The 26,446-nt window shown below is 42.9% G+C and overlaps 1 protein-coding gene across 1 annotated transcript in view; it reads left to right on the top strand.

Moving 5' to 3' along the window:
• ISCA1 (iron-sulfur cluster assembly 1) overlaps positions 1-16,347 on the top strand; it is a 53,044-nt gene extending 36,697 nt beyond the window's left edge. Inside the window, exon 4 of the mRNA XM_068237184.1 lies at positions 16,052-16,347. Within this exon, the coding sequence (XP_068093285.1) occupies positions 16,052-16,200 (149 nt within the window). The 3' untranslated portion in view covers positions 16,201-16,347. The remainder of the gene's footprint in view (positions 1-16,051) is intronic.
• Positions 16,348-26,446: the final 10,099 nt, after the last annotated feature.

Genomic DNA, 26,446 nt, shown 5'->3' with positions numbered 1-26,446 from the left:
TATTTTGATCCGGAATATAAAATATTGCAGTTTTAGAGACAGTAAAACCCTTGTTAGCCAAAACTCACAGGCAACCAAAAATAAATAATCCCAAGCCTTACAGGGTACATGGAGCTACTTTTAAACTTATTACATTAAGTTTATTTCCTTGTCTTTATTTGTTTTTAATTACTGTATTCCAATATTAATACAGAGTTTATGGTAAATACACAGTGTGAGATATAGTTCTGTATTAGTTAGACCGATTGTTAACATTAGCTTTTAGGCTTCTTGCACACAGGGACGTTACAGGCGCACGTTAGTGCAGCCTGTAACGCTCCCCCAACGCACAGCAATGTAACACAAGTGGGCTGTTCACACTGCCCATGTTGCGTTACATTGTAACACAGCAAAGTGCTGCATGCTGTGCGTTCTACGCGACTAAGCAGCTTTAGACTGTTTGCACATGCTCAGTCATGTTGGGGTGGAGGGGAGAGTGGCTGGGCACATGGCTAATTAATATTCACTGCACTCAGTGACGTGCAGTGTTTACTTCCTGGAATGGCCGCTCTGTGCAGCAATTGGCCGGGCGGGACCACGTGATGCCGCATGCGTCCAAGAGTACGCATCACGGATGCCAGAGTGAGCTGCACAACGCGGCTCACTCCGACGTCCACACCAGAGAGCACCAGGCGTTGCGTTAGGGGCACGTTATGTGCCCTATAACGTCCCCTAAACTCAACGTCCTGGTGTGTAACTAGCCTTAAAGAACTTTAGAAACTTTACTTATCTGGCATCATTAAGGGGTTACTGGTCTGCACGGCAGATACCATGGCGGGACGTCATGCAGAGAGCCTCCATTCTAACCGCGGCTGGCTATCTCCGCATCCCTCCACCTGCCAGACACCTTCTCCCTGCCCCAATCTGCCTGCTGCTAGCAAGCTAGGGCCAAGCTGGTGCCGAAAGATGCTGCAGCAGTTCAGTCCTGGTACCCTTGGACACTGTAGCCAGCATCTTCTGCAAGGATTGCTGTCTGACCTCTGAACACCGCATCATAATGTCACCAAGGCATGAGGATGGCAGAGCAAGAGGCATAGAGAATGAGGAAGCTGGGGAGAAGTGTCAGCATGATGGTAAGCTGCTGCTAACACTTCTCACTAATTTCTGCTGTCCTGCGCTGTATTCAGACCACCAAACACAGTGACTTTTTCTCCCCACTTTTGAGGGAGGAAAATACGGTATGTTTTACACCAGAGTCCATGGTGGCCTGGAGGGAAATATGATTGGCCAATTTTACCATTACCATATGTACCTGCACAATCTGTTCATTATATTCAAAATCTGTTGGCCCTCGTGCTACATGGAGGTGGTAAAATTGGCCAATAAAAATTGGAAATGTGTATCAGGCTTTAGGCATCGGAGAAATTAGTGTTAGGCATCAGTGAGAGAAGGTGAGTGTGAGGTATACAGGATCTTCTCAAAAAATTAGCATATTGTGATAAAGTTCATTATTTTCTGTAATGTACTGATAAACATTAGACTTTCATATATTTTAGATTCAAATACACACAACTGAAGTAGTTCAAGCCTTTTATTGTTTTAATATTGATGATTTTGGCATACAGCTCATGAAAACCCCAAATTCCTATCTCAAAAAATTAGCATATTTCATCCGACCAATAAAAGAAAGTGTTTTTAAAACAAAAAGTCAACCTTCAAATAATTATGTTCAGTTATGCACTCAATACTTGGTCGGGAATACTTTTGCAGTAATGACTGCTTCAAGATTTCATGCTTCCATCTGCTGAAAAGCTTTATGGAGATGATTTCCTTTTTCAGAACGACCTGGCACCTGCTCACAGTGCCAAAACCACTGGTAAATGGTTTACTGACCATGGTATTACTGTGCTCAATTGGCCTGCCAACTCTCCTGACCTGAACCCCATAGAGAATCTGTGGGATATTGTGAAGAGAAAGCTGAGAGACGCAAGACCCAACACTCTGGATGAGCTTAAGGCCGCTATCGAAGCATCCTGGGCCTCCATAACACCTGAGCAGTGCCACAGGCTGATTGCCTCCATGCCACGCCGCATTGAAGCAGTCATTTCTGCATAAGGATTTCCGACCAAGTATTGAGTGCATAACTGAACATAATTATTTGAAGGTTGACTTTTTGTTTTGTTTTAAAAACACTTTCTTTTATTGGTCGGATGAAATATACTATTTTTTTGAGATAGGAATTTGGGGTTTCATGAGCTGTATGCCAAAATCATCAATATTAAAACAATAAAAGGCTTGAACTACATCAGTTGTGTGTATTTGAATCTAAAATGTATGAAAGTCTAATGTTTATCAGTACATTACAGAAAATAACTATCACAATATGCTAATTTTTTGAGAAGATCCTATATTAGAGGACTAGTTGGACATTGTAGAGGGAAGGTCTGTAGTTTTTTTTTTTTTTTTTTTTCCCTGCAGAACTGCAATTCTGCGGCAGAGACAGCAGGAAGATAAATGCCCTCATATAGATTCAAATTGGGGCGGGGGCTACAGAACACCCTTCCTAGGTAAGCAAATGAACGCTGCCCCCCACATATGTCCCTTAACCTCCTTGGCGGTATTCCCGAGCTAGGGTCGGGGCGGAAAACCGTAGCTCAGAGCGGTAATCCCGACCTCTGCTCGGGTAGCCGCCAGAGGCTGTGTGCAGAGCAATGCGCGCAGCGGGCGTTATTACATACCTTGCAGGGGATCCCAACATCGGCTGCCATTCCTTTTCCGCTCCTCCGAGGCTCTGCTTCCTCCGGGTGAGATCGCCGGCTGTCGTCATGACAGCTGGCAATCTCACTTTAGAGTTGCAGCGCCACCCGGAGGATGGAAGTAAAACTGCAGCGCTGGAGCCAGGGAGGTGAATCATTGTTGAACTGCTGCAGATCTCCCTGGCAGCATGATTTTTTTTTTTTCCAGTTTTCAGGGTCTGAAATGGTGCAAAAACATTGCACCGCTTTTTATACTCTAAAATTCGGAATTAATCAGAACGCCAAGGGAGTTGAGGGGAGGTTTTTTTTTTGTTTGTTTTTTATAATATACTTTCAAAAGGGCGTTCTCAGATGGCTTCAAACCTCGACTGGGATCCCAACCCTTCCCCACTTTTTTCACATGCTAAAAAGAAATTCTACCTAGGCTAGCACTGTAACAAGTGAGTGTATATTATTACAGATCTATCTTTTCTGAATTCAGTACCTGCAAAAGGATGGAATTATTGCGGAAATGAGTCTGGATGATTACTCATGCATATCCCACTTAACTGTAGAAACAAGCAAACCAGGATTGATTTGTTTGTGCAGATCTATAAAAGCAACAGAACACACAAGCCCATGTCTTTTCTTACAAATGCAGTTCTACGAAACAAAACGTTTTTCTTTATTAACATTGCCATAAAAGAACCACTTTGGTGAAAAATTATAAAGTTTAAAATACACACGTATACGTTTCTCCCAGAGTAAAATGTACCTGTCACTTAAAGAGAGACTGAAGCCATTTTAAAAACTAGTTTTTATCTTTTATTTAGCTTAAGGATGATGGTCACTGCTAAAACGCCTCATTCCTGCAGCAGAACGAGGGTTTTATAATCCCCAGGGCAAAAACCGGGGAGCGCTTCCTGATAGAGGCAGAGCTTATGGCTGTAGCTCTACCTCACTCTTCAATCCCTGCCGATCGCTGCCTCTCCTCGCCCTTCTCTGTCTTCTTTTACTGAGAGAGGCGGAGATCCGTTGGCAGATTGACGCGAATGGAGACAGAGCTACAGCGCTAAGCTCTGCCTCCCCGGGCAGCAAAATTCACGAAAATCCACAAGTTGTGGATTTTTGCCCTAGGATTTGGGGGTTATAAAGCCCTTGTTCTGCCGCGGGAATGCAGTGTTTTAGCAGTGACCATCATCCTCAAGCTAAATAAAAGGTAAAAGCGAGTTTTTAAACTGGCTTCAGTCTCTTTAAGTAGGCAGTAAAAATATGATGGATTGGACAGGTTTTAGGCTAGTCTATCTCCTCATGGGGGATTTTTAGTATTGTCAAACTCGTTCTCTGGAAAGTATTTATATAAATATGCTAGTCAGCCTCCCTACTGGCTTGCACACTATTTTGGCAGGTGGACTTGGCAACTGTCGTTAAAGCACTTGCGATGCAAAGTATGGAAAAACAGTTAAGTAGCTGTTTCACATTACAATCCTCCTAGAAAGCCATCCATGCCCTCCCTTTCACGTTCTTTAGCTTTATTTCCTTGCAGCAGGCTCCAAAGCAAACCCTGATTCTCCCCAGGGTCGCCTTCTCGGAGCTGGAATAAAATAGCCGCTTTAAATCTTGTAACTGCACAGTTCGCATAGCCGTGAATGTGCAGGTCTAGAGCTCTGTCCTCGCTCTCGGTGGTCTTGTGACATCATGCCAGCCCAGCTCACATGACTACTAGCAGTGCATGTGAGGCCACGCCCCCTCAGCGGAGACAAGACGAACTTTGCGAGGAAGGACGTGGGCATTTATTACTATATACTTTAATAGCAATGTAAGTAATCAGCGTAGCAAGAGGAAAAAATACAGTTTTGATACTGTTTACTGACATTGCCATTACAGTATATAGTAATAAAATGTAATGCCCACGTCCTTCCTCGCACAGCTCGTCTTGTCTCCGCTGAGGGGGTGTGGCCTCACATGCACTGCTAGTAGTCATGTGAGCCGGGCTGGCATGACGTCACAAGACCACCAGGAGTGAGGACAGAGCTCTAGACCTACGCAGCTTTAAGAGAAACATTAAAACATAAGGTGGGCTGGCTTTGCTATGTTACATAGTTACATAGTTATTTTGGTTGAAAAAATACATACGTCCATCAAGTTCAACCAGTACAAAGTACAACTCCAGTACAAAAAGAGCAGTCCGTGCACCGCTTCCTGTAACACATTTATTCGTCCAGTATAAAAATCAGCAGATGGATAGGCACAAGTACATTTGCAGTTCCGTTTATAATAAACATCTGTATAGATACGTCTGACCTGTGCCGTGGGTGGGTTGCGGGAGGGTGACCAGGGGAAGGTAGGACTGCGCGACAGCCGTTTCGCGCCGGTACGGCGCTTGCTCACGTGCAGTTGTCCTTGGCCCAAGGACAACTGCACGTGAGCAAGCGCCGTACCGGCGCGAAACGGCTGTCGCACAGTCCTACTTTCCCCTGGTCACCCTCCCGCAACCCACCCACGGCACAGGTCAGACGTATCTATACAGATGTTTATTATAAACGGAACTGCAAATGTACTTGTGCCTATCCATCTGCTGATTTTTATACTGGACGAATAAATGTGTTACAGGAAGCGGTGCACGGACTGCTCTTTTTGTACTGTTTACAACGTGTTCATCTAATAGTCCGACTGCACGCTTTCACATGCAAGGCTCCAGGTCACAGCAAGAATTTGAAAGGGACGGGATTGCTATATAGGTGCAGCAGACCCTTTCTTCCCCCGCACTGGGTGCCGGGTAGCCAGCATCTTTTGTGTACTACAAAGTACAACTCCAGCCCGTCCCCCACAGAACATACAGCTAACTTGGTAATGTTAGCTGTATGTTCTATCAATTGATTCACAGACTTACTGAAGCGCCTTGATTTATTTCCTAATAGGAGAACTGAAAAGTGAGCGTGGTTGGCATTTAAAAACATTGCCTTAGGAGAAGTTGGCGCTCACAAAAAATGTAAACCTTATGACATGACCACCAAATGTGGACCATAATCTCCTCCTCCGTGTATCCCCTAAAATATGAGCTGGCTTTGGATGAATCCCATTTTATTCTATCTAGTTAGCACCCAGTATGCTCCATGGAGCAGTTATAACTGTCTCTAGTCTGGAAAAGTAGGAATTGCCCTTGGTTAAGGAGTTAAAACTGTGAGTCCATCTGTTCTTTGAGGGGCAAAATCTGGCTCCCACATTTTTTTTCTTGCACTTTTAGTTTCACAAAAGAGAAAAGATGAGCAAGGATGGGGTACAATTTGGAGACTAGGCCTGTGGCCAGGAGAGAGTGTTGGCACCATGCCTCAAAACATGGAAAACAAAAGTTTGCTTTCTTAAAACAGAAAGTGTTTGCAATAATTCAGGTCGGAGTGAACTCCGAGATATCTCCCACTGCTGAAATATGGAAATCACGTATTGTCCCTGTAAGCTAAACACACCTCCAGATCCGCTGGAATGCAATACTGTCAGCTTGTTAAATATATAGAGCCACAATAATCCAAAATGTATACAAACGGTTTCAGACTGGTTGGTCTTCATCAGTGCATGACATGGCTTAATGTGGCTATGTGGGGTAGGACTTGAAACACCCAGAGTTAGAGTACCCAGCAAGCTCATGGTGAACCAGAACTCCTAGGAGTGTGTAAGGGGCTACATCTGGTCCATTGTAGCCCCTTACACACTCCTAGGAGTTCTGGTTCTCCATGAGCTTCCTGGGTACTCTGCCTCAAGCCATGTATAGGAAATATTGTGGCCACTAATGGGTTAGCCTTATGAATTATAATGCAATATTTTGAGTGATGGTGATGGGTTTTGTTTTGTGTTTGATTGTGACTGTTCTTCTCTAGGGAGATTTATGATTCATATGTGATAGTCATAAGCCCTCTGCTGTGGATTCCATTTCTTGATATGCAGCAGATTTGGCAGCGTTAAAATAAAACCCCCTGTTGACCGTTAAAATAAAACCCCCTGTTGACCATTTCAAACAGATGTTTGTTTTTTTTCTTTGTATATGTGTGTTATCTATGCTGCAAAGGACTTTTGGCTGCAGGCTTCCCAGAAGCAAAGCAAACATTACATATCATTGATGAAAAAATAGCTGAATGTATACTGTGTTGAACATGGAATCTGTGGCCGTGTTAAGCTATGGAGTTGTAATTCAGAAGCACAGTGACATTCCCCAAGGGTCATAAATAAAACATATGAGGGGATAGAAACGCAGCCACTTCACTGTTTACACACAATTTAGCTAGGGACTTGTGGGGAGAAACATACAGTGTAGGAGACTATATGAACAACAAAGTGCTCAATAGAAAATATAGAATTTTTATTCAGCACTAAGTATATGGTAACTACAAAAATGGACTCCGTTTTTTTTATACGAAAATTAACATTGGTTTCAGGAGTACATCCCAAAAAATGAACATAGTATTTGTCAGTATGCTGGAGTTGCTGGCTGCTAATAACTAATGCCTAGTACACACCATGCAATTTCCCTTCAGATCGATGGGCCGAATCAATAATTTCCAACCGGTCCAATCAGATTTCCAACCCTTTTTTGATCACTTCTGTACAAAATCGATTGGAAACCTGAATGCACATGTCGGAAATCATTGATTCAACCCACCGTTCTGATAGTAAATTGAATGGTGTGTACCAGGCATCAAGTGTGTACATTTTTTTTTTTTTTTAATAACCCAGGAATTGTTTGAACTTTGTCATCATCTTCTTTTCAGTTTCTGTGAGTGTAAGCCTGACCACTTGGTGTGATGGGACTGACTTTGCAAATTATGCCAATCTTCAGCTGTAGTAGTGTGGCAAACGTATTCAGAAAGCATTAAAGGACTTCGGAGGCCGAATAGGAAATCTTACTCTCCTAGGGCTTCCTCCATCCCCTCACAGCCGTCTCAGTCCCTCACCGTAGCCCCGGTCCTCCTCTGTGTTCTTGCTGTCCGCGCACAATGATGGCGACCCGCCCGCGGGTCAGGTCTTCTGCGCCTGCATGGACATTCGTGCTGGCGCGTCCATGTCATTTTGCGCGAACTGCACCTGCGCACAATTACTGCGTAGGCACAGTACGCGCGGGCACAGAAAAGCCAACCCCGCCGGCGGGTCACCATCATTGTGGGTGGCCAGCGGGCACACGGGAGGAGGACCGGGGCTGCGGTACGGGACTGAGACGGCTGGGGGAAGCCCCAGGTGAGTAAAACACAGATTTCCTATTTGGCCTCGGAAGTCCTTTAAGCAAAGAGATTAGGTATAACAGCAGGGCAAGTAGCCTTTATTTGGAGGTGATAAAATAGTAAAGATGTCTGCCTTTATATTCCTCTCACTGAAAGTGTCCTTAATGGGACGTAATATTTTTGGTGAACTGTTGAGGGGCCCAGAGACAGAATTTACAAATATCAAACATGCAGTAATTTGGTTAGTGATGCTTATGTCTAGGAGAGCACAGGGAGAAGAAAGTGATATTATTATTTTTTTTTATTTTTTTTTGATCAGCTGATAGATTTGCAGAGCTCTGATCACATCCTACTTTAGCACATTATCATGTCTAGCAAATCAGAGACTTGCTTATCCATCACCTGACCAAACTGATCACATGCTTCTCTGAGTTCTCCTAGACTTGGCCATCACTAAATTTGGGTGTCCAGAGGAAGCTTTTCTGTGCATCAGGTTGAGGCTGTATTCACAGTGGGACATTGCATTTCATTGCAACGTTAGTCGCAACGTGTCTGCGTTGAGAGGTAATGCACTGCAAGCAGTGAGTTACCATAACGCAACATTTTTCAACGCGACGTTAACGTTGCACTGTGAACGTCCCATAGGATTATCACTGTAGTGCGGTAAACTGTTATAAGAAATTATAATCCAATCCCAAATGAGTCAGCACCGTCTCTGTATAAAATAGCTCTTTATTCCATATCAAAGATTAAAAGGAAACAGCATGGTGTATAGCAGGACAGCGACAGCTCCGCTGTTTCGGGTCATCTACCCTTTTTCAAGCTGTAAAAGCATAACATCCACACTGAACATCAACATATCAGCTGTTTAAATAATAAACCTAATGAGCCAGGTGATCACCAGCCGACCAATCAGAGCCCTGCAGCCCCCAGCGGACCTGATGGGAAACCCCTCCAAGTAATATGTAAAACTAGATCGGCAAGATCCACACCCCATGGGAGGCAACAATACGCAAACACTTTGCATAGAAAACGCGGTGTATTACTCACTTACTTCAGTGTGGATGTTATGCTTTTACAGCTTGAAAAAGGGTAGATGACCCGAAACAGCGGAGCTGTCGCTGTCCTGCTATACACCATGCTGTTTCCTTTTAATCTTTGATATGGAATAAAGAGCTATTTTATACAGAGACGGTGCTGACTCATTTGGGATTGGATTTTACTAATCACCTGAGATTGCACGGGTGATTTGAGTCTTAGCACGTCAACTTCTTTGATTGTTTTTTTCCCCCATTGGTGCATGCCATACACAGAATTGCATAAGAAATTATAACGCAGCTCCACAATGTGCGACTGTGAATGCGACCTTAATCTGCATCTAAACCACCAAGGGTACCTGAGATTTTCTTTTATGTACCAAGAAATTGGGGTGTGACCTGATTTGCCCAAAACAATAAACCATTTTTGGATTACTCCAATTTTTTTTTATTTTATTTGGCTGGCTGGATTTGCAGATCTGTCTTATTGTTACTCTTGACAGGAGGGGACAGAGAAAGGAGAAGGGCAAGGCCAGTTGATGATTCTGTCCTGTGGGAAAACATTCTTAAGCCTGTTCCATACATTTTTGATTTTGATTGACCAATGACTAGGCAATCCTAACGCATGCATGTAGTGTTGAGGGTCACCAGATCTTGAATTCAATGAACAGATTTTGAAGATCAGCTCTCCTACTACATGGAAGTGGTCAATCATTGACATAGCAACAGTACAGTACAGTATCCTGATCTCTGCCAGATGACATGCCTCGTACGTGTGTACTTTAAGGGTGCATATACACATACAATTTTACCATTTCCATGGTATGCAAAATCTGGTGACCCTCATACCACATTGAAGTGGTAAAATTGGCCAATCAAATTTGGATGTATGTATACACCCTGAGGGTCCTGACACGCATCTAATTTTGATTGCCTAATAACTAGCCAATTTCCCGGATCGTCACTCGGACAGCACCCCTGGATGAGACTTGTCTCCCTCCCCACCGTGGACAGGAACTGCAAAAGAAACAATTTGCATAAGCAATAGGCAGCCAGGTATATAAGCTACTTACTTGCCACTATACTTCAGTATAGTTTCCTGTCCCGGACGGAGCGGAGGGAGAGGTCTCCAGGGAGCCATCCATGTCAGTTCGGCAGGGGCAGCGTGTGGCAGGACTCCCAATAGAGCTGAGCAGTGATCAGTGGGGAGTCCTGCAGCGTTTGGGAGGCTTCTCCGGAGAAGGCAGCAGTATTATGCGTGCAGGCGCGCGCATGAAGAGGTCACTTCCGGTTTACCCGGAAGTAGTCACGCGCTGGCGTCCCGCGTGATCTGAGGTCTGCAGAGCCGCAGGGGCCGCGGCGGGGAAATACTAAATCAACGAAACAGCTGATTACATTTGCATCACAATGACGCTGGACTAATTAAGCGGCAGGAGCCGCGGCGGTGTATGGTAATCAGCTTCAGCTGATGCATCAAGGTATGTGAAGCTGATTAATTATGCAGCAGGGCGGCGTTAGCTGTGGTCAGCTGGGTCTGTTTGAGGGTATAAATGTGGAAGTAAGTCCATGATTCAGATGTGGCTGGCAATCATGGAGGACGCTTCAGGTTCAGCTCCTTTGCAATCTGCTAAGTCTGGACAAGATCCCTCTCTGGCAAGTAGATGTGGTACCTGTATACTCCTGCTTGTTATGGTTTTTTACTATGTAACCTTTAGTAACGATTGTCCCTTGTTTGTGTTTTTTTTATAGCCTAGAAAACATGACAAGTCGGACAAATCTGATAAAAGTGAAAAAACTGACAAGGCTGCTGTTCAGACCAGTCAGCATAGTTCAAGCAGGTCGGAGAGGAAATGCGCAATTTGTAACAGTCGTTTTTCTTCATCTTCTTCTAAAAAATTATGTCAGAGCTGTACAGAGAAAGTAGTCAAGGATGAATCTCCGGTCATACTTAAAGATTTAATGGGCTGGATGAGATCTGAGATGTCTTCAGCGATTAAAGAGATCAAAGATTCTGCCATTGCTTCCAATTCTATAGTTCCTTCTGATGTCCCAGGAACTACTGGAAATATGGACACAATACCTGCAGTTGCTATCCCTGCTTCCCCTGTTTTGGCTCAACCAGGGCCCTCGGGATCCAAACGTAGAAGAGAGAGTGAGGTGGAGGGTTCTGAGTTATCTGAGGGGGAGATATCGGAGCTAGATCAGCTATCAGATATGGAGGAAGAGGTCTCAAATGTGGACAGATCAAAATTTGCTTTTTCAACCGATTTAATGAAGGATTTATTAAGCGCTATGTATGATACAATGGGTATCAAGACAGAAAGAAAATCTTTGACACCTTTGGATGAGATGTACAGGACTTTGGCGGACCCCCAGCCTCAGTTTATCCCAGTCCATTCCACCCTTAAGGGTATGATTAAGAAGGAATGGGATAACCCTGAGAAGAGAGCTTTTTGGCCGAGATCCTTGTCTAATCGTTATCCTTTTTCTCCGGAAGATCAGGAGTTTTGGGGTACTCCGCCTAGGTTAGACCCGTCTTTTTCTAGGGTGTCAAAGAAAACAGATCTGTTATTTGAAGACTTTGGTTGTCTGAAGGACCCAATCGACAAAAAAATGGACAATCTCCTGCGGAGAGCATGGGAATCCTCTTCCTTAACATTCAAGCCTGCAGTAGCGTCCACGGCAGTGAGTCGATCATTAAAAACATGGTTATTAGAAATGCAGGATAAGATTGCTTCTGGGGTCCCGCGAGAAGAAATTCTTAATGATTTTCCGAAAGTTTTAAATGCCTCTAATTATATGGTAGATGCATCAGACGACACTGTTAAACTTACAGCCAGAACTACTGCTTTAGTTAACTCAGCCAGAAGAGGTATATGGGTTAAAACCTGGAATGGGGATAATTCCTCAAAATCTAAGTTATGTGGTATACCATGTGAAGGCAGGCTGCTTTTTGGATCCAATTTAGATGATACTTTAGATAGGTCATCAGATAAAAAGAAAAACTTTCCAGAAAAGAAAAGACCTTTCCAGTATAAGCGGCCATTTCGTCCCCCCATCAGGTCTGACCAAAACCCCAAGTCCTCCAAGGGTAAACGTTGGGTCCCATACAGATCACAGAAACCGAAACCCAATTTCAATCCTGCCAGGAGGCAGGATAAGCAATGACGCCAGGATTCCAGTGGGGGGGAGAATTGCAAACTTTTTAGAAGTATGGCAGCCTCAGTTCACAAGTCAGTGGTTACTAAGGATTGTATCAGAAGGGTACCGGATAGAGTTCAATCATCATCCTCCTCTGAGGTTTTGCATTACTCCCCAACCACAAGATCAAAGAAAGTGTCGTGCACTACAAAGCGAGGTCCTATCTCTATTAGAAAAGGGGGTGATAAGATATGTACCGAGTTGTCAGAAACAGGAGGGGTTCTATTCGCCAGTATTTCTCGTAAAAAAACCACAGGGATCTTACCGATTCATCTTAAACCTAAAGAAATTAAATCTAGATGTAAAATACAGAAGATTCAGGATGGACAATATAAAATCTGTGATTCATCTCTTGCAGAAAGACGATTTTCTTGTTTCTCTAGATCTCAAGGATGCATATCTTCACCTACCTATTCATCCGTCATCACAACAGTATCTAAGATTTGCAGTCCACATGGGGGAAGAGGTAAGACATTTTCAATTTATTGCTCTTCCTTTTGGACTTTCTTCTGCCCCTTGGCTGTTTACCAAAGTCATGTCTGAGGTTCTAGCAGAGCTTAGGCTGATGGGAGTTAATATCCTTGGATATTTAGATGATTTTTTAATTTGGGGACCTACAGCGGAAAGGGTAAGATTGCAGATGCAGTCAACATTAGATTATCTGCAGCATTTAGGTTGGCTTATTAATTGGGAGAAGTCTTCACTAGTTCCTTCCCAGGTTCTTGAGTTTATCGGATTTAGCATTGATACTAGGAATGAAAGAATCTTCTTGCCTGATAGAAAGATTACTGCAATTCTAAATGCTATTTTTTCCTTTCAGAATGCAAGGACAGTATCACTGAGGAAAGCAACGGCAGTCCTGGGGCTCCTAACAGCCTCGTTTCCCGCAGTTCAGTGGGGGCAGTTCCACACAAGGATTCTGCAGTTATGGATCCTCAGATCATGGAACAGAAGCCTCACGGTATTAGACAAGAAGATCCCTATCCCTCACAGCATAAAAGTGTCCCTACTTTGGTGGCAAAACCAAGGTCATCTTTCATCAGGCCGTGTATGGAGTTATCCAGAGCAGAGGATAATTACAACAGATGCCAGTTTATGGGGTTGGGGAGCACATTTGGATGCTCTTCTGGCTCAGGGACAATGGTCAGTACAGATCAGCTCAAGATCATCCAACAGCAGGGAACTAGAAGCTGTATGGAGGGCACTGCTACACTTCAGGGATCAGATCAAGGGAACGCATGTGACGATAAGGACCGACAACAAGTCTGTGGTAGCATTCCTAAACAGACAAGGAGGCACGAAGAGCCAGATGTTATGGAAACAAACATCAAAAATTTTGTTCTGGTCAGAAAACAATATCATGTCATTACAAGCACGTCATCTAAAGGGGACATCAAACCAGTTGGCAGATTATCTAAGCAGGGAGAAGCTGGACCAGAACGAATGGTCACTCAATCCGAAGGTGTTTCAAACGATAACGTCACAGTGGGGATATCCAGAACTGGATCTATTCGCCAGGAAAAGGAACTCAAAATGCCGGAAGTTTTGTGCCCTGTTTCAGGAGGACTTACCTTGGGCAATGGATGCGTTCACAATCAGTTGGGGAGGCAGGATGATGTATGCCTTTCCGCCAATTCCATTACTTTCCAGAGTATTGAAGAAGATCATTCAGGACAGAGCGAGAATCATATTGATTGCTCCAATGTGGCCCAAACGTCCATGGTTCACATTACTACAGTCTCTAGCGATATCAGAACCAATAATCCTCCCACTGACTCAGGACTTGTTATCCCAGGGGCCAGTATTACATCCAGATCCGAGTCTACTTCACCTATCAGCTTGGAACCTGAATGGGAAATACTGAAGTCTAAGGGTTTCTCAGATGATCTGTCAGAAACACTACTCAATAGTAGAAAGAAGGTAACTCGATTAATTTACCGGAAGGCTTGGAGAGTTTTTAATCACTGGTGTATAGATAGATCCTGCAACAATAGATCGCTTAGATCAGTTTTGGAATTCTTACAGTGTGGCTATAAGAAGGGTCTTAGTATTAGTACTTTGAAAGTTCAGGTGTCAGCCTTGAGTGTGTTCCTAGAAAGGAAATTAGCACAGGAGGATTATATAATCCGTTTCTTTCAGGCTTTAAGAAGACTAAAACCATCTATACGGTCAAGAGTTCCTTCTTGGGATCTTAATACAGTGTTACAGGGTCTATGTGAGTCTCCGTTTGAACCCTTATCTCAAGTTTCGGACAAATTCCTGACATTGAAAACCATATTCCTTCTAGCAATTACTACAGCAAGAAGAATAGGTGAGCTACAAGCACTATCGATTAAGGAGCCGTACTGTGTTGTTTCAGAGGATAGAATAACATTGCGTCCGGACGCAACATTTCTTCCGAAGGTGGTTTCTTCTTTCCACAGGAACCAAGAAATTTATATCCCGTCATTTTGTGAGAATCTGGCAAATGATAAGGAAGAGAGACTACATTTGTTGGACGTGAGGAGGTGTCTGTTACAGTATTTAGAAAGATCTAATGCCTGGAGAAAGTCAGATGCAATTTTTGTCCTGTTTGCAGGAAAAACAAGAGGGAACAGAGCTTCTAAGACAACCTTAGCACGCTGGATCAAACAGACAATTGTATCAGCATACCAGATACGGGGAAAGACGTTAACCTCTTCGGTCAGGGCTCATTCTACAAGAGGCATTTCTACGTCATGGGCAGAGAGGGCAGGGGCCTCCATTGAGCAGATATGCAGGGCTGCAACATGGTCAAGTCATAACACTTTTGTGAAGCATTATCGACTTAATGTATCGGCAGCTACAGATTTATCCTTTGGAAGAAAGGTTCTGCAAGCAGTGGTCCCGCCCTAAGCCTGATCTTTAGTATATCGTCTCATCCAGGGGTGCTGTCCGAGTGACGATCCGGGAAAGACAACTTTACTTACGGTAACGTCTTTTCCGGTAGTCAGGAGGACAGCACCCCTACAACCCGCCCTTATTGGGTGGAATATCAGAGGTTTGTATAAGCATTATTAAGTGTCCGTATTATCTTTTATATTAACTGAAGTATAGTGGCAAGTAAGTAGCTTATATACCTGGCTGCCTATTGCTTATGCAAATTGTTTCTTTTGCAGTTCCTGTCCACGGTGGGGAGGGAGACAAGTCTCATCCAGGGGTGCTGTCCTCCTGACTACCGGAAAAGACGTTACCGTAAGTAAAGTTGTCTTTTAACACTTCCGTGTCATATGAGTACCAATAGATTTTGAATACTATGAACTGGAGGTCTGCGCGCCCTACTTTTTTTAAACCGGCAGCCCCCCTACCCACACCTGACCTGCTTTCTAATGTAACTGCTACCCGTACCTGCGAGCCTCAAGAATGCAACCAGACCCACAACTTGCTTTTTGGCCATCTAATGCAGCCATGATGAAACTCTCCCATCCCACCACCGGGTGGCGCATCATACCATGTGATCGAAAGCCAGTAGAGGATGTCGGGAGTGCAGCACCGCCACAAATGGAGGAAGAGGACAAGCCAGTCCAGCCATCTGGCCAGGTAACTATAACCGGTCCCTGCTGCCCATTCTACCCCAAACCTACCCGGCCTGAAATGAAAACCCCGAACATGGCCTGCATTTTGAGAAATCCGCTGGTACCTAACCTGATGCAGTCCTCTGTGGACATATGTGTAGGTAAGCTGTCATACTACATGGAAGTGATACATTTGGCTAATAAAAAGTGGATGTGCGTATAAACCCTAAACTTGGCAATATATATTGCTTGTCAACATTAATAAAATCCTGGTTTCTTTGTAGAGGTAGTAAGGCATTTCATATAAAAGACCTTTTATCCAGCTTTGATAAGTGTTCTGTTTTTATTTATTGCAGGCGTAAGAGTGTTCATAGAAAAGAAAGCACAGCTCACGCTTTTAGGAACAGAAATGGACTATGTAGAAGATAAGCTCTCCAGTGAATTTATTTTTAATAATCCCAACATTAAAGGAACCTGCGGCTGTGGAGAAAGCTTCAACATCTGATACAAAAGGCGGCTGCTTGCTGAACCCAACCGCTCTTCCCATCATAAAATCTTGCAATGTAAAGCACTTTCACCAGATTCTCAGGCTTTGTAAAACATCCTTCTCTTGATTTTGCCTAATAAAGCTTTAGATTGTTTTGCGTAGAAAGGATGTTGTTGTGTGCCATATCCCATCCTTGTATTTTTAGCATCATTAGTGGGACAGAATATGTATTCCATGGCGATTTTTCTTCTTTCATTTCCTTTAATTGGGTATATGCTTTGACAAGTGGGGTCAAAAATGCAGCAAAAATGATGGTCTTTCTTTAATCTCCTTTTATGCCAATTTGTTTCCAGCTATTTATTAGCAAAGGTCACTTTATTTCTGCGCAACCCCTCAATTATTATGCAGTAAAGGAGTCGGGTATTGTGACGCCATCATTTGACTATGTAATGACCACATTGTTGAGCGCTAATAACCAGCATGTGTCAGCTTTGCCTTACTTGCGATTTTATGGCCTGTCATTAAAGGGAACCTAAACTGAGAAGGATATGAATTTTTGCTTTTAAAATAATACCAGTTGCCTGACTCTCCTGCTGATCCTGTGTCTCTAATACTTTTAGCCACAGCCCCTCAACAAGCATGAAGATCAGGTGCTCTGACTGAAGTCAGACTGGATTAGCTGCATGCTTGTTTCATGTGTGAGATCCAGATACTACTGCAGCAAATTGGTGAGCAGGAGAGTCAGGCAACTGGTAATGTTAAAAAGGAAATATCCATATCCCTCTCAGTTTAGGTTTCCTTTAAGGAACTTGAAGCCATTTGCACAGCTGTGGATTTCTAATAGCTTGAATTGGCTAATGAACAATTTTTTTCTTAGGGAGGGTTTACACTTAGTTTATTATCTTGCTGCCACCTGACAGCAGCTCCCCACTGACCAAAGGAATTGCACGCAGTGTGCAGAAAAGTAATACATGCAGCACGGTTTTAAATGTGAATCAGCTCATTAGGGCTACGTTCACATTGGCTGTTGCATGCGTTATGTGTGTTGCAACAGTCAATGAAAACTATGCTTCCAATGTAATTGGTAATGTGCGTTTTGCGATAATGCAGTGCGTTTTGATGCCGCACACCATTACACAGCAATGCACACGCCACACGGTGAACGTCGCATAGGTGGTGCTTTGCAGTGAGGCAAGCAATGTTACAGAGCGTCCATTATGCCACAATGCACCACTGTGAATGTAGCCTAACATGGGCTGTCACATCTGGTGTGGGTCTGCATGTGGGAAAACCATTTTCGAATCCCCAAAGTGAGACCCGTTGCCTTTAAAGTCAATTCTGCTTAATATGCCTCCATTTTTTAACATTTTTGATAGAAACACCATTCTGACATATTGTGTATTTTATTATTTAGGATAGAAACCATTTTACGATCTCTTGCTACAATTGCTTAGAAAATTTTAAATGTCAAGGTAATATTTCTCAGGATTGACATAGAACTACCCAAAGTAATAAGAAAAAAACATTTTTTGTACGGCTAACCAATTATTTTATATAAATATGGCAGCCTCCATATCACTCTTGCTTTGTGTTCCTTTAAGTCTGGTGTAAAGGTCCTAAAGACCGCCTCTGCCGAGGATCTAATGTGTGTGTATAGCAGCCCCAACATTATGAGAGATTTGGGATGTCTGATCAGCTCACCAAAACGCTGTCCAACTGCATTGTTTTTCTCCAGTGCTCAGTCCCCTTTGTTGTGCACTGGCTGCCCGCCATAGTAACAGAACGTATCGTAAGCCTTCAGGCTAGAGACATGTCTGTACGATCTTCACAAAATGTCACCCAAAGGATAGTGCCCTGCTGGGCAACATTAGTCTGAAGTGTGTAGTTAGTCTGGATAAGCTGAGGAAAACAGAATTTGCTGCCTATTACTTGGCTGAATTCCATCTAATAAATCTGCTGCTGGAATGATGGTGCTAGATTATTTTTTTTTTCTTTAAAAGGCTACGTTCACACTGGGGCATTGTGGTGCTTTGCATCGCACAATAAAATTGTATTGTGTTAGCAATGCAGTTGTGTTGTAAAAGTACGCTCACTTCAGCGCTTTAGCAGTGCGGTGCGACTGATCTTTTGACCTAGCGTGAGGCAAGCTGTGCGATACCGGATAACACGTGTGTACAGTTGCAGTGAAGTATACTATTCATGTACTGTATGCTTAACACACAATACCGCGCAATGCCACTTAAACTGAGGCTGGGTGCACATGCAGCAGAAATGCTAGTGTAGTGCAAAACGTTGAGATTTTGCCGCTAATTGGTCTATGGGCTGCAGGAAAAACGCATATGCGTTTTTTTCATGCATGCATTTTTAAAAACGCTAGTTTTTGTTGCATGATATTCATACGTATGAAAAACACACAAAATGAAAGTCAATGGGAACACAATGGTATGCATTTTTCAGTTTATTGTTTTTTTTTTTTTTTTTTTTTTTTTTTTTTTGATGCATTTTTCCCAAAAACTACCTTTTTCGCTGTATTTTCGCTTCCTGTTGTCTTCCTAGTGATTTGCATAAATGGAAAACGCATACAAAAAGCATATGCGTTTTGTATATGTGGACCGCAAATTCAAGAAAACCGCATTGCAAACGCACACATTGACATAAAACGCAGCCTTTCATGTTATGACATATGTGAACCCAGCGTTAAGGTTTTCTCGGTTCAAATTTAATATTTAAGTTTTGCATGACCAGCTTAAGGGCCCGTTTCCACTAGTGCGACGCGATTTCGCCGGCATTCCGACGCTTGTAAAAACGCATGCGGGTGCGTTTCCGCATGCGTTTTACCCGCGATTTCGCGTGCGATTTCGCATGGCAGGGTGCCATGCGAAATTAACCATGACACTGCCAGGACAAAATAACATTGGGAAGGGTGCGAAATCGCACGCGAAATCGCGGGTAAAAACGCATGTACCAAACGCATGCGTTTTTACTATTAAATACATTAGCGGCGATTCGCACGGATTCCCGACGCAGGCGAAAACTGTGGGTCCCGCCGTGCAGATTTGGCCCGCTGCCAAATCGCTCCCGCACGCCGCACAGGTGGAAACAGCCCCATCCACTAACATTAGCTATGCGAATCCGCATGCAGTGCCCGCATGCGGATTCGCCCTAGTGGAAACGAGCCCTAATAACATGTTGGTAGTGATGGTCAATGACATGCATATAATTCCGTGTTGATGCGGGATTATGCAAATTATATATGCACGTTTACCTTTGATCCATTTTTAAACAGCAGAAATTTGCATACACAATTTGCATAATTCTGCATCAACACAGATTTGCATCTCATTGACCATCCCTACATGTACGGCACGGAAAACACACTTAGCTGTTTTCATGCACGTTTTCTGCACAGAAAAACGGAGAACTCGTGTTAATAGGCTATTACACACTTCATATGTTTTTTGCGCGCAGAATAAAAACTGCAATTCTGCATGATGACTATGCACATTCTGTCAGTTTTCTCTATCAATTACATTAGCTGCTGTGAAAAAAACGCATGAGTTTTCCTGCATAGAAACACACTTGGTGTGCAGAAAAAGTATGCAGAAAAACGCGCGCAGAAAACTGAAAGACAAGTGTGTTCCCTGCCGTAAGCTTCTTTTATTTCTCCAGTGGCAGCGTATTAATTCTTCTGCCTTGCTTTTGCCTAATGCTGGAAGCATTCTTGTCTGTCGGTTTTCTGTGTGCTTTTTTTTTTTTTTTTTTCCTCCCCCACAGTAGTGAATGTAATTAATAGTACAAACCGCAGTTCAAACTGTGTGTGTTTGCTGTTTTGTGCATGAGAAAAACACAAGAAACCTGTAATATCAGAAAAAAGTGTTTCACTTACCTGGGGCTTCTACCAGCCCCCTGCAGCCGTCCTGTGGGCACACCGGTACTCAACAATTCTCTGGTACCCGCCGCAGCTGTTTCGGATTTTTTTCAGTTGACTGCCACTGCTCTGGCACAGGCGCAGTAGACAAAATAAACCTTAAGCTGGCCACTAACGGTCCAATTTCTAGCGAAAAATCGTTTGAGCGATCAGAAATTCTGTTTGGAAGTGAAATATTGTAATACATCGTTCACTACACCATCAATGAACCAATCTTTGCTTCCTATCACAACCAACAAGAAAATCCAAATTTTGGTTAGACGAAAATTCATTCGGACGACATTTTTTTTTTCACTCGTTCATAATCGATTGTGTCCACCAATAGAGATTATTTACAACCGATCCGATGAGAATTTCTGATTGCTCGAACGATTTTTCGCTAGAAATTGGACCGTTAGTGGCCACCTTTAGCCGCGGCAGGGGACTGGAGGATCGTAAAGTACCGGCGTGGCCACAAGACAGTTGCAGGGGTACTGACAAAAGCCCCAGGTAAGTGAAACACTTTTTTTTTTTTTTTTTTTTTTTTTTTTTTTTTTTTTTTTTTACCTTACAGGTTTCCTTTAAGTATCAACTAGCTTACTAATTGACATTGGTTCTCAGTTTTCCTACGCAGAAAATGCACATGTGAAAGCAGACAAGTGTGCATTTTTTTAGATGTAAACTATACCATCAGTCAAGCTCAGACGGTGGTACCTTCTGAAGATCGTTAACCAGATGCTAATTCTAACTTGTGTGAAAAATTTTATGTAAGTTGTATGCAGTTTGGATTTGGCCCTATCAAATGCACTCCCTGCCTGTTCCGATTGCCCCAATTATAAACTGTGTTGAGTTTGCATTACCTTAACTAGTAGCAGCGTGTGACTGGAGGGTTGGGTGGCATGTAAACAGGTCCTGAGGAATAAGGTTTTCTTTATGTTGAAGCAATATTCTCCAGGATTATTTCAGTAACGCAAGCTACCTGTTTTTCTCTGTTTTGTCCCATTTTTATCTTTCAAGGGATATTATGTTAGTGTGTGAGACATAAAATATATATTACTCTATGGGCGTTTGTGTACTGTAAAAAAAAAAAATGTTCCTTCCTTTCCTGGTTCAGGAGTCTTGAAACGCACAATAAAATGTTATACTATGAACTTTCTCTGTATAGATTTTAAAAGCCTGTTTATGTATATGTAATATTTGTTTTTCTCGGTTTGAAAAATAAAGGTATTGTGTTGTGCAGTTTTTGTTTTTGGGATTTTTTTTTTCCAGTTTGAACAGTTGCACTGATATTTGGTAGAGTACTTTTCTAAAGATTGTATTTTTCCGTAAATGCAGTTTTTCAACCATAGCTATGTCATCACTTTGTAATTAGTAGGCATACCCCTGAAGTTTCCCTGAGCCCATTCTAAGGAGTCCAATAAGCCTTGGGGGTTCTGGCGTAAATTCTGGACAAAGAATACACTGCACCATGTCGAGGGCTGATGTGTATTTGTAGTGTGGATGCTAGACTGGGAGTTTGGTCACAAATTGTACTTGCATGCAGCTTCATAATCTCTTGGTTTTTCGGGCGCGTTCATGCTATGGGCATTGTGGGGCAATATGTTATAATCGCACAGCAATGTGCTGCAATGGGCCCATTCATATCTGTGCAATGACTCTTGGGTGCATTGGGTCCTGAAGTGATAACGCAAGCCGAGCTGTGCACTACTAAGCAACGCGCACATTGCAAATAAATGGTTGACAAGGTTCCATGCAGTGCGATGAGAGGTGGCTCAAAACTGGTCAGAAAAGATGGCTCTGTAATTCTGTGGTTGGGTTTATATTAGAAACACAAACCGTGTTGGCGCTACACTGGGGCACTGCAGCCCCCACCACTCAGTAACCTACAGTTAACGAGTTCCAGGTTCCAGCAGCATACTCTGAACAGGATAGGGTCTGTGTAAAAAAAAAAAAAACCTCTCCTGGTCACCCTGAGTCTATGTAGGCGTTAAGTAAACCAAGGGTCTTATCTGTTTGCCATAAATACCTCACAATCCTTGCAAGATCCCTTTTATAATTAATGTATCTGAATGACACTTATATTTGCTAAAAATCTTTCTACCTCCTTATTGTAGTCAACAGGAATAGTCTGAAGAATGCTTACTAGCTAAAGCTTACTGTTTTTTCTTTTAAATTAGCCAATACATGGTATCAGGGCCGGGAAGAGGCAGAGGCGAGAGAGGCTCCAGCCTCAGGGTGCAGTGTAGGAGGGGACACACAACTCACTCCGCTATCATTCCCATATTATTGTGTTTGAAGCGGAGATAAATAAGAAAAGTGGATATATGGCATTGACTGCAAGCCAGATAACTAGATATTAAGGTGTTGGGGAGGTTGTGGGCCCTGTGGCCCTCTTAGTCTAATAGCAATCCGTGTGTGACAGCTGAGGTGGGAGGGATGGAGGGGCGCACTTTGGTGTCTCAGCCTTGGGTGCTGGAGGACCTTGTCCCAGCTCTGCATGGTATTATCATGATTCACAACGCTTGTGAATTGATGTACAAGCAAATATTAGTAGAAAATTCAAATGGGAAATAAAGTAATGTTGTGGGCACAGTGGACGTTGAGGTTGCGGTGGTGTTTGAAAACTTTTATCGTAACCCTTAGATGGGAAAAGTTGACTTTTTTTTTTTTACTTACCTGGGGCTTCTTCCAGCCCCTGTAACGTTTTTCTACTATCACTTTACCAAACTTACTCCTCCCCTCTACTTGCAACTAACACTATCCTACCCTCCCACCTACACCTAGCACTAACGGATCATTGATCTACTCCTAGCACTTACCAATATACGTACCGTCCCTGCTGCTATTTGTCGCTTGGAAAATATTGTTTATACTGTGCGCCTCTGTTGCCCTAACTATACACTGTGTGCTGCTATAGCCACAATTAACATTGCAGTCAAAGTGGCATCTAAATCACCAAGCACACGAAGGTGCCCAAATCAGACTCTTGAAATTTAAATGTCATCCTACTCTGTTTCTCATGCTTTATAATTCCCTTAAGACTGCTTCGTGCATGATACCTCAGTGATCAGTATCAGTGATTATATAAAATTTGATTACTGTGCTAATTAGCACCATATAGGAGACAGCATTTGAATTAGAAACTAATGTCTTCTGCCATGTGATCCAGTTAACTAGCAGATGTGTTAAAGTAAACTTGATATTAATGAAAAGGAATGTATGAAGTTTTCTTTTTAATTCTTCTCAGGTACACTTTAACTGTTCAGTGGTTTCATAGCCCCATCTTTTCCCTCCTTCTGTATCTCATACCTCATTATACTGCAACTCTCTTTTAACCTATCACAAGCGTAGGATAGTAAGTGCTCAACACCAAGCAGCAGGGGACCATTAATGGCTGCAGCAAGAACCTCCCTGGCAGATTTAAAGGCAAAGGATGTGCAATTCTCTGCCGTACCAGAAATAGCAGGAGCTTAAACAGAATACACTATTACTCTTTCCTACAAAGAGACATTAGTTCCACATAATACAATTACCTGTTGGCAGGGGGGTCACGTGTAGGCTTTCTTGTGCCCCTCCAAACCTCTCTTGAGCGTTGTCCAAACTTTGGAAACATGGTTGCTATGTGACTTTGGAGCTACGCTACCTGGAGGCTGTCTTAGGTTTCTGAAGGTGGAGCTGTACAGGCAGTGCCCCCAAGCACTCTCACCACCTGCAACTATACCCCCAGGGTGGGGTGATGGAGAAGCAGCACAGGCAACATCCCAAGTGTTTCGCTCTTTGAAGTTTGCTGTTTTAACCTCTTGCCGACCGTGTCACGCCGACGGGTGTGGACATGGCAGCCCCAGGACCGCCTAACTGATGCATGCACATCTTGGCTTTGTAGGCAAAGCTCTGCTCCACCTTCAGCCTCCCAGCGGCGATCGCCGCTTTAAGACTTAGATGGCGAAACCGCCGTCTAATTACCTCGTACAGCGCTGCGATGTAAGACAGCGCTGTACTGCGGACAGCCATGTGACACGGCTGTCCCCTCTGTACCTGCGGAAATGATCCGCTGTCTATGACAGCCGATCACACTGATTGGCTGCCGGGGGAGGGAGGGGGGAGTGAAAAAAAAAGTCAAATTTATTTATAAAATAAGATGAATATTTGTAAAAAAAGTAAACATCTGGGGGGCGATCAGACCCCACCAACAGAAAGCTCTGTTGGTGGGGAGAAAAGGGAGGGGGGATCACTTGTGTGCTGAGTGGCCCTGCAGCGAGGCCTTAAAGCTGCAGTGGCCTATCTGTTAAAAAATGGCCTGGTCTTTAAGGGGGTTTAACACTGCGGTCCTCAAGTGGTTAAACATGATTAATTTCAAACATGTTGAAAAAGTTGAATGCTTGAAGTGCTTAATGGGTATTTGCAAATGGCATTATCTGTTTTTAACATCTTATAATAGTGTCTTCATTACACAAAGTAACATCTAAAGTGTCCACTAATAGGCATAAAATGACTAGTCTGTCTTTCAAGCATCCTCTCTACCAGCTATTTGTTACTATTTCAAACAAATTAATTCAAACAGCTCACATGTGACAAGGTATTGAAGTGTTTTAATGGATTGTTGAGAATGCATTTAATGATCCTAATATTTCATAACTAATTTCCACAGAGGTTCTCTGTGTGTGTTAACCCCTTAAAGAGAACCTGTACTAAGTAAAATTATTTAAAATAAACACAAGAGGTAACTTGAAATGAACATTACATACTAACCTCAGCCATCAGTTCCTCTCAGAAGCGCTCCATTTTCTTCTGACAATGATCCCTTCCAGTTCTGACAACATTTTGTCAGAACTGAAATAGATCAGTTGCTGCAGTTACAGCTGAGAGGAGAACTGATGTGTCCATGCTTCCCTATGGCTCAAGTGGACGATGTTACAGTTTAACTGTGTGCTGACCAGAAAGCTGTTATGGTGTAATGGCCATTTTCAAAATGGAGGACGGAGAATTCCATTGATCACAGTGGACAAACAGGACGCAGGAGAGGAAAAAGAGATTGAGGAGTAGACTACACAGGAGGTAAGTATGACTTGTGTATGTTTGTTTTGACTTTTAATTTTCAGTTCAGGTTTTCTTTAATAACTGGTTATTTAACCAGTTACTGCACCAGGTGCAGTATAATCACGGCCTGGGACAACTTCACTTGAAGTCCCAGGGCCGTGAATACATGTCTTCAGCGACGGGTGTCCGCCGCTTACTCCTGTTAGCGGGGAGATGAATGAATGGGAATGCCAGTCCCTGTGTCAATGAACACCAGCATCTATTAGATGCCTGCGTCAGTGTATCTTACTGGAGTCACAGTGTCATGCATTACTTCCAATTCACGTATTTACATATGCAAATCGGAAATAATGTGCAAGGACATCTTGTGGTAAATAGTAAAACTAAATCTAAATATTTTTTTTTAATATAAATACCAACACTTACATCTAAAATTGTTTCCCTCCCACACTCTCCCATAATACTCAAACATTTTTTTTTGTATAGAAAAAAAATTACATAAAAAAAAAAAAAATAATAATAATTGGCTTAGGGCAGGGGTTGAACTTTAATGTCAAGAGGGTATATTACTGTTATTTTTTTTTAATGTACGGGCTTGCAATTAGTGATGGGGCAAGTGATAGTTTAGGGATGAAGCTGTACAGAGTATTGTTAGCCTCCAGGCTAGCTAGGTGTTCTGTTGGAAGGCTGACTGAGCGCCATGAAGTGGGCAGAGTGAGTGAAAGAACATTGCTCTTGGTCTAGTTGATCTGCCTGGCCGATAACTCCTGGTGCTGAGGGGAATAGGGAGTCTCAGGACACACTTAAGATTTTTAGCAGAGGTGAACTTGACCAACCACCTCAGGCAAGAACCATCTCACATATGTACAAAACTTTAGACTGCGTTTTGAGTTATACCTGGTCTTTCAATGAGAGCTCAGTATAACAATATCTTGATCTGCATTTCTTTTTGTTGAAGTTTACCTATCTTGGCATCCCTAAATGCCTCAAAATGTGTCTCATAAAATCTACTTATTCTACCACAAGAGATGTGTTGCATGGATGGTGATTTTTTTCTCAATATATTTAAATTAATAGTTATTCCTATTTCAATTTCCAGCATATCAAAGTTATGAGGAAGGAATAGTTGTTCCTGTTTCGCTTTCCAGCAGATCAATGTAGACTTTTCCTGTTGTACTTCTAAAGGTACATACCCTCCAAGTAATTTAACCAAACGATCTTGCACAACGAATGATTCCCTACTTTTTATATGCCATACGGTTATCATATTTGCATTTGTGCATAAGTATTATTATTCATTTATAACGTATAGGTTCCCAA

The sequence above is a fragment of the Hyperolius riggenbachi genome, chromosome 1, assembly GCF_040937935.1.
Source record: "Hyperolius riggenbachi isolate aHypRig1 chromosome 1, aHypRig1.pri, whole genome shotgun sequence".
Classification (NCBI taxonomy): Eukaryota; Metazoa; Chordata; class Amphibia; order Anura; family Hyperoliidae; genus Hyperolius; species Hyperolius riggenbachi.
This window is presented reverse-complemented; position numbering and strand designations above follow the sequence as displayed.